General features: G+C 56.3%; 1 protein-coding gene across 1 annotated transcript in view; it reads right to left on the bottom strand.

The window, feature by feature from the left end:
- GRTP1 (growth hormone regulated TBC protein 1) overlaps window positions 1–8921 on the bottom strand; it is a 30670-nt gene that overhangs the window by 2480 nt on the left and 19269 nt on the right. Inside the window, exons 4-5 of the mRNA XM_008572927.1 lie at window positions 1114–1286; window positions 855–1040 (exon numbers count right to left, since the gene is read on the bottom strand). Coding sequence (XP_008571149.1) covers window positions 855–1040; window positions 1114–1286 — 359 coding nt within the window. The remainder of the gene's footprint in view (window positions 1–854; window positions 1041–1113; window positions 1287–8921) is intronic.

Raw genomic sequence — 8921 nt, 5'->3', positions numbered from 1 at the left:
CCCACCCGGACCACCCAGGCTGGAGGGGCCACCGCCCGAGGCCTGCCCCTGCCGCCGCTTCTGCACGGAGATGCTGGTCCCAGGAGCACACCGCTAAATCTGCCTCCTGGGTGCCCACCCACGGGGCGGCGCGGGACGGAGCCCCAGGTGACCGCCCTGCTTCCTCTGAGTTTGCATTATTTCAAAATAAAAAGTCAAAAAGTGAAATGGGCCAGTCAGGCTCACAGACGCCACTGCATCTGGCCAGGGCTCTTTGATGGTGGGCCCTGCCCACACTGCGTGTCCTCGGCCCTGCCAGTCCTGAGCCATCCAGGCGTCCTCGGCCCCCTCAGGAGGCCTGTCACACTCAGCAGATCCCGACTCAGTCCACGCAGCCGGTGCCAGGCCCAGGGCCTGGTAGGGAGGCCCTGGCTGTGGGGACAACAGACAGGTACAACCTGTCAGGGCTGTCAGGAAGAGAGGCCAGCAGGGCAGAGGCTCTGGCCCTCGTGGACACATGCCACTGCCTCCCAGCCCCCGAGGAATGACAGTAGGGCTATGGCAGGCTGCATCCCCCTACCGCGTTTCTGACCCTGGTGAGCCCCTAACCAGCCCTCCAGGTGGTCTGAGGCCTCAGACAGGAGGGGACAGGGGACAAGTCACACTGGCCGCCAACTGGCAGGCAACTCTGAGGCCCCAGGCATGAGAGAAGGGATGGCAGCCACGGGCCGAGAGAAGAGCAGGAGCCTGCCCAGGACAAGAAGGGACCTGAGGCTGAGGTCCAGGGACAGGCTGGTAACACGGAGCCCCACGAGTGAGTGACGGCCAAGTGTCAGGCAGCACCCTGCCGTGGCTCAGCACTTGCGGACACTCACCTGCATAAATGTGTGGCAGTCTGTGACAAAACTCCCTCTGGTGAGCTGCTTGAACTTATCGCAAATTTCTGGAATGCTGGTGGCTTCCAAAATAAGTGCTTGATGTTGCTTGATTAGGGTCAGGGCCACCCGGAAGATAATCTTCGAGCCTTCGTTGAACAAACAATCCCAGATTCGAAGCACAGTCTGTAGAAAAACACAGAAATCGTGTCACTTGCACGGTGGTGCTCCACTCCTGGGCTCTGCTGCCTGTGCTCACCTCCACAGGCAAGATGTCCACGAACAGGCAGATGAACCAGCGGGACACGAGCAGTGTCCACAGCACGCCGTGCCCATCCATCAGGGCTGCCACCGCGGGCATCTTCCTCCTCACCAGCTCCCCCAGGACCTCCTGGTCGGTCTTCAGGCCCAGCATCACAGGGCCGTAGTAATCTGCCAAACGAGGGGAGGAAAGAAGCCACAAAACGCACATCAGACACCCCACCGGTCCCCAAGCCTCAGTGGCCTCGTCCCCCAGCCCTCTCCACACTGGAGGGTCCTTCCCACGACAGGGAGGGCAAAGCAAAGGAGGGAGAGTCTGGGTCGGGATGCCGAGTCCTGTGGATGATTCCCACAGGCCTCCAGGGGCGTCCGTGGGGCTCCGGAGGGTAAGGCCAGATGATGCCCAGCTCAGGCCCCGTGTGGCACCAGCTAAAACCTGCAGGTGCAAAGCAGGGGCTGGAAGAGACGTCCGCACACCCACGTTGACTGCGCCTCACGACGGCCAGAGCAGCCCAAGAGTCCGTGACGGACAATGGTTAAGCCAAACGTGGTGCTCCGCACAGCGGAATGTGATTCAGCCTTAAAAAGAAATTCCGACACGTGCCACAACACGGATGGAACCCCAGGGACACTGTGCTCAGTGAGAGAAGCCCAGCACAGAAGGACAAATGCTGTGGATTCCACTGCCATGAGCTTCCCAGAGTAGTCAAATCTGTAGACAGAAAGCAGAACGGAGGTTGCGAGGGGCTGGGGGCCGGGACAGGGGAACGGGAGCTCGTTGTCTAATAGGGACAGAGTTTGGGAAGACGAAGAATTCTGGAGGTAACTGGTGGTGACAGTTGCACGACGATGTGAGTGTACCTAATGCCACAGAGCTGTGCACTTAAAAATGGCTAAAATTGAAAATTTTATGTACGAGACCACAATAAAAATAAAACTCACTCAGACAAATGTTTCCCGTAACATTTCTAACTTTCTTATGAATGGACATTTGTCTTCCCGAAGAACTTTTGAGTTTCCTACTTAATTTTTTAGCTTGTTCACGTGAGGTGCTGTGATAAGTGTTAGTGCTTGCTGCGCGTCAGGGAAGAGCTCAGTGCTGACGCTGTAACGTGGATCACAACACGGAACATGCGTGCGCCGCAGCACATGTGCTGCCAAACGCAGCCCGGCCCGCTCACGGCAGGCGGCGGGTGCGCCATTCTTGTCGATCCAATATTTTGGTTGAAGTAGAATCATTAGAAATACTGACACAACATCGTGGTCACGTCACTAACTTTCAAAGAGTAAGCTCACAGGTACGTATGTTTAATACTAAAGTACCCAAAAGTAATTTAACAGAAGCCAATTCAGTTAAAAGTCCAGGGATTAAAAACTTCTGGGCCCGCGGATTAGCTCCGGTGATTAGGGCGTGGCACTGACAACACCAAGGCCAGGGCTTGATCCCTGTACTGGCGAGCCAAAAAAAACAAATCTCCCTTTTTATACCCTTATTCTGCATCTGTCTCTTGAAGCTTTGGCGGATTAGCTCCGGTGATTAGGGCGTGGCACTGACAACACCAAGGCCAGGGCTTGATCCCTGTACTGGCGAGCTGCCAAAAAAAACAAATCTCCCTTTTTATACCCTTATTCTGCATCTGTCTCTTGAAGCTTTGGAGCTGTTTACATTTTTCCTTCCTAATGGAGCTCGCTCCAGTGCGGCCGGGGAGAAAGGAGCGAAGACTCATCAGTGCGGACCCCAGTTGTGCGAGTGGAGCTGCGGCGGGTGGGCTGAGCCGCACGAGGGATTTGCAGAGAAGCACACTGCGACCTTGACCCCAGCTACAAGAGGCTTAGACCAGCTTCCAAAAATAGAGGCGCTAAACCCGACCCCAAGCTCCTCAGGCCCCGGCCGGTCCACGAGGGGAGGCTCCCGCTCACCCGTGGCCTGCTCTTCCCTCCTCTGCACGCTTTCCTCGAATACTGAAGGCAAGACCCGGCCCAGGCCCCAGGCCCCTGGGGAGAAAGGAGCAAAGAATCATCAGTGCGGACCCCAGTTGTGCAAGTGGAGCTGCAGGGGGTGGGCTGAGCCGCACGAGGGATTTGCAGAGAAGCACACTGCGACCTTGACCCCAGCTACAAGAGGCTTAGACCAGCTTCCAAAAATAGAGGCGCTAAACCCGACCCCAAGCTCCTCAGGCCCCGGCCGGTCCACGAGGGGAGGCTCCCGCTCACCCGTGGCCTGCTCTTCCCTCCTCTGCACGCTTTCCTCGAATACTGAAGGCAAGACCCGGCCCAGGCCCCAGGCCCCAGGCCCTTTTCTTTGTCTCAGCCTGAGATGATAAATAAACCCAAATCCCCAGCACACTAAGCTGTTCTCCAGAGGCTCCCATGTGACGCACGGTGCACGTGTGAATGAACTTCTGTTTGCATTTCTCTTGTTGACACGTGTCCGGCCAGTCTCCTTTATGGCCCCTGCTGGAGAAGCTAAGATGGGGAGAAGAGATGTCCCCTCTCCACCCTGCCGACCGCCACACTGAAGTAAGGCCGGATCCATTCACAAGCTGCAACGCCACGGGGCCATGTGAAATTAAATCATCTATGACCCGGGGAGATTCCCATCACATGATGTCAAGTGAAAAACTGGGAGCAGGGCCACGTGCCACAGTGTTCAAGTGCGTGTGTGAGTAGCGATCACGTGTGCACGGAAAGACCAAGACTGACACTAAAAATGTTCAGGGTGGTGCCGGGAGTGTGGTGATTTTTTCTTTATCTTGACTTCTCTCCTTCAGTATTAATACAATGGATGTATGTGACATAAAAATAATCAGAAATGGTTACTACATAAGTGAGATAACTACATCGATGCTGAGAAAGAAGCTGGCACCCTGCAGGCAGGATCATATCTGCCACTGCAGGGAGGCGGCAGGTTGATACAATGTACCCCTGCTTGTTGCAGTCTCCAAGAAGAAACGCCCCTGCACTCCGATCTCTACTCCTCACCTAAGCCTTGGGGTTGACCACAGCTCGGGCAGGGGCCGCCCTGAGCTGGGGGTTGAGGAAGCCAGGAAGTGCTGGCACGTGGCAGGATGGTCTCAAGAGGAACAGGCATTAACACAACAGTCGTTCCAAAGCCCACGCCATCCACAACTGCGGGAGGTGAGAGGACGTGAAGAGGACCAGGACAGGCCACCCCAAAGCACACTAAGCTGTTCTCCAGAGGCTCCCATGTGACGCACGGTGCACGTGTGAATGAACTTCTGTTTGCATTTCTCTTGTTGACACGTGTCCGGCCAGTCTCCTTTATGGCCCCTGCTGGAGAAGCTAAGATGGGGAGAAGAGATGTCCCCTCTCCACCCTGCCGACCGCCACACTGAAGTAAGGCCGGATCCATTCACAAGCTGCAACGCCACGGGGCCATGTGAAATTAAATCATCTATGACCCGGGGAGATTCCCATCACATGATGTCAAGTGAAAAACTGGGAGCAGGGCCACGTGCCACAGTGTTCAAGTGCGTGTGTGAGTAGCGATCACGTGTGCACGGAAAGACCAAGACTGACACTAAAAATGTTCAGGGTGGTGCCGGGAGTGTGGTGATTTTTTCTTTATCTTGACTTCTCTCCTTCAGTATTAATACAATGGATGTATGTGACATAAAAATAATCAGAAATGGTTACTACATAAGTGAGATAACTACATCGATGCTGAGAAAGAAGCTGGCACCCTGCAGGCAGGATCATATCTGCCACTGCAGGGAGGCGGCAGGTTGATACAATGTACCCCTGCTTGTTGCAGTCTCCAAGAAGAAACGCCCCTGCACTCCGATCTCTACTCCTCACCTAAGCCTTGGGGTTGACCACAGCTCGGGCAGGGGCCGCCCTGAGCTGGGGGTTGAGGAAGCCAGGAAGTGCTGGCACGTGGCAGGATGGTCTCAAGAGGAACAGGCATTAACACAACAGTCGTTCCAAAGCCCACGCCATCCACAACTGCGGGAGGTGAGAGGACGTGAAGAGGACCAGGACAGGCCACCCCAAAATACGCCTCCTCGGCCAATGGAATATTTTGAGCTAAAGGCGATTGAAAACCAGCAGTTACTCACTTACTCCTAACTCTAAAAATAGAGAACTTTCCCTTTTGTGAAGGAAACTTCCATTCATAAAGGAACTTCCATTTGTAAAGATGTCTCAGTACCAGAAAGAGGACCGCACCAGGAGACACCTCTGATCACTGTGAGACTTACCTGCATGACAAGACCACCCTGCTGACCAGACATCTCCTCCCCACCCCTCCCAGAAGCCCCCAGCCCCTTTCCCTGTGTCTGGCCAGGACAGCGTCCAAGCCTCGCCCGGGCCTCCTGCAGCCTCCCTGCCTCGGGGACTGCTGTGCGCGTGTGTGGTCATGTCTTTCCTCTCCTTACTGTGTCTTCCATCTGATTCACTGGCCCAGCCACCAAACCCAGCAGACAGCGCCAATGGGGAGACGAGAATTCAGCTCCTCGCCCCCTGCTATGGGGACTTAAGGTAGAGGGTGAGCCACTGTGCCCCAAGAATGGCCCACGGGCAACTAGAATTTAAGACGTTCTCAAATGTTTACTGAGAATGAACTGTTTGCACCAGACAGATGCTCTGCAGTCTCACAGCAAGGACGGTGTTAATCAGTAAATTACAGATGGACGCAGAGCTGATGACAAGCAGAGCTGGTCTTTTAAATCCTTTAAGAAATAAGAATCACGTTAAAAGTCTGCGAAACCAATCCCCCCGTATCAGTGACGAACTCTGAGGGGCTGGCACCATTAGTGACTTGAAGCGTGGAAGACAGTGAGCCCTCAAAAGGGGAGGGGAGGACGTCAGGCAGCCGTCCCTCATCCGGCAAAATACTCATTAACCACGGGTACTTGGCGGCGAGCCGCAGAGGCCGTGGGATGGCTCACGGGGCGGACGGTGTGGCAGTGCAGGGGCCAATGTCCTGGTTTTCCGTGTGGCCGTGCAGGGGTCAATGTCCTGGACTTCCCTGGACAGTCCCTGTTTAAGCCGACTGCCCCAGCACCCTCACCCCACCCCTTTACTCTCCAAATGTCAGCACTTGTGGGATTTTCTGCATAGGAGAAAAGACAGACACAGGACGGGAAAGGCTGTGGGAAACCCTGCAGTCCCGAGTTTGTGTCACTGGCGAGTCCACACGGCATTAGTAAGAACGCATATCCTAGCTCTGCCCTAAAAACAAAGGCCAACCGGTATTGGGGGCACCCTGGCATCCAGACCGCAGCCTCATGGCACCGCTTTCCTCCAAAAGAACCAGGATTCCTTGGAGAAGGGTAGGGACTGAGGAAGCGGGAGGCAGGCAGCCAGAGGCCACCAGGGGCAGGAGGCTGCGAAGTCCACTGAGGAATGTGCAGGGGCCTGTTGGGCGACAGGGCTGCGGGGTCCTGGTGGCAGTGTCCTGTGGGTGGGTGCCCAGTGGGCGGGTGCTCTGTGGGTGCTGCTGCTGGCCTTGGAGGCACAGCCTGGTGGCAGGAGGGAGAGCCCTGGCCTGGCGCAGGCGAGCTCGGGGCCCAGCTCTCGGCCACCCTCACGGTCCTCCCAGCTCTCCTCGGACGCGCTGTGGGATCTGGGCGTATCCTGCAGAAACAGCCCTTGGAGATCCCACACGGAGCCAGTGCCCACCCCGGGCTCGGCCACAGCCCCGAGGGTCTTTCCAGCCCATGACCTCAAAGTGAGAGCCAGCTGCGGGCGGGCCTCCAGCACTGTGCCTCAGCACGTTCCTGCTCCCGGTGAGAACCCTCTCTGCAAGGACCCCATCTGTGCAGAACGTGTCCCACCATGAAGCGTGCACGCAGGTCTGGGCAAAGCCAGATGCCCTGACAGGCCCACCGTGGACGGCTTCGGAGGGACCAGCACAGCCAGCAGGGCCGTCGGGACGTGGAGGGTGAGGAGCTGTGCAGAACAAGGCCCTGCACCGTGCAGGTGCGAGCCGTCCTCAGGCCCCCTGCACAGGGCTTGTCTCCCAGCTGCTCTGTGCCCTGAACCGCCTCCTCCCTGTCTCGCTCCACGTGTCCCCCTGGCTGTCTACACACACACTGCACACACGCCTGCACGTGTCTGCACGACACGTCCCTCTCCGAGCTGTGAGAGAGGGAGCTGTGGACACGATGGCCCTTGCTCCCCAGCACTGCAGCGTGCTCCCCCCCACACAGCACCCCCAGCTGTGAGACCTGTCAGCTCTGATGTCACCCCAGCGGAGCACCCAGACCCCATCCGAATGTCTTCAAGGACTCGGCGAATGTCATTCCTGGAATCCTCGCTTCCTGAGGAATCTACCAGAGGCAAGCTGCCACCTCCAGAACGAGCAGACATGTACGAAAGGACCAGCGACAAGCAGTAAACCAGGCTCCGGGTCTGGGGCAGAAAGCACGTAGGACGAGCCTGGAACAGCCTGCCCTGCAGACGGCATCGGGGCCACATCAGAAAGACCCGCACCAACCTGGAGAGGCCCCACTGGCCCCCGCTGGCCCATCCGAGCTTCAAGGACAAAAACTGCCTCCCAGCGCATAAATCCACAAGCCCACAGGGGTATTTGAAAAAGAAAAATACTAATTGATCATCTTCGAATGAAGATAAAAAACCAATTTATTATCTTGAGAAACAGGACACAAAGGCAAAGAGTCCAGCATTTGTCCTGCCTTTTCTGAGTGGATGGCTAGACCCTGAGTCTGGACTCTGCCGCTGGTGCACGGGAAACACAGGGGAGAGAGGGCGTCAGCGGGAGGACACCCGGGTGTTTCCACTGGGGAGAGCTCGGCAGGTGCAACGCCCCAGGTTCCTCAACAGGAAAAGGAGGGATGGAGTGTCCCGTCCATCGACTAGAGGGACTGGAAGACACACCACACTGAAACCTGTGGCACCTGCAAAGAAGTACGAGGAGCGGTGGCGTGGTAGTTAGAGGACAGTCACAACCGATCCAGCTGTCCCACGGGTGGGTGGACACCTGAAGGAACGAAATCATCAGGTCGAAGGGGCACTTGCACCNGGCAAAGAGTCCAGCATTTGTCCTGCCTTTTCTGAGTGGATGGCTAGACCCTGAGTCTGGACTCTGCCGCTGGTGCACGGGAAACACAGGGGAGAGAGGGCGTCAGCGGGAGGACACCCGGGTGTTTCCACTGGGGAGAGCTCGGCAGGTGCAACGCCCCAGGTTCCTCAACAGGAAAAGGAGGGATGGAGTGTCCCGTCCATCGACTAGAGGGACTGGAAGACACACCACACTGAAACCTGTGGCACCTGCAAAGAAGTACGAGGAGCGGTGGCGTGGTAGTTAGAGGACAGTCACAACCGATCCAGCTGTCCCACGGGTGGGTGGACACCTGAAGGAACGAAATCATCAGGTCGAAGGGACACTTGCACCCAGTGTTCATCGCAGCTCTACATACAACAGCCAAGACGTGGAACCAACCTAAATGTCCATCAGCGGACGACTGGATCAGGAGACTGTGGTACGTATACACAGTGGAATACTACTATGCCATAAAAAAGAATGCAATCCTGCCATTTGCAGCTACATGGATGAACTGAGAGAAAATCATGACAAGTGAAGTAAGCAGGCACAGAAAGAGAAATACCCCATGTCCTCCTGCTAAGTGGGAGCTAAGAAAGAAAGAACAATCAGAAGAAAACAGAACTGTGGTTACCAGAGGTCGGGGAGGGGCAGGGACGGGTGCTAGCGAGAAACTGGTGGAGCACAGAGTGGTTGCGTTTTGTAACGATGAACACGCGAATTACCCTGACCTGATCGTCACACACTGCACACCAAGTACTGACACTCAACTCTGTGCC

This window comes from Galeopterus variegatus, unplaced genomic scaffold, assembly GCF_000696425.1.
Source record: "Galeopterus variegatus unplaced genomic scaffold, G_variegatus-3.0.2 Scaffold848, whole genome shotgun sequence".
NCBI classification, from domain to species: Eukaryota; Metazoa; Chordata; class Mammalia; order Dermoptera; family Cynocephalidae; genus Galeopterus; species Galeopterus variegatus.
Note: the sequence above shows the minus strand (reverse complement) of the source record. Positions and strands in the feature narration are given on the sequence as shown.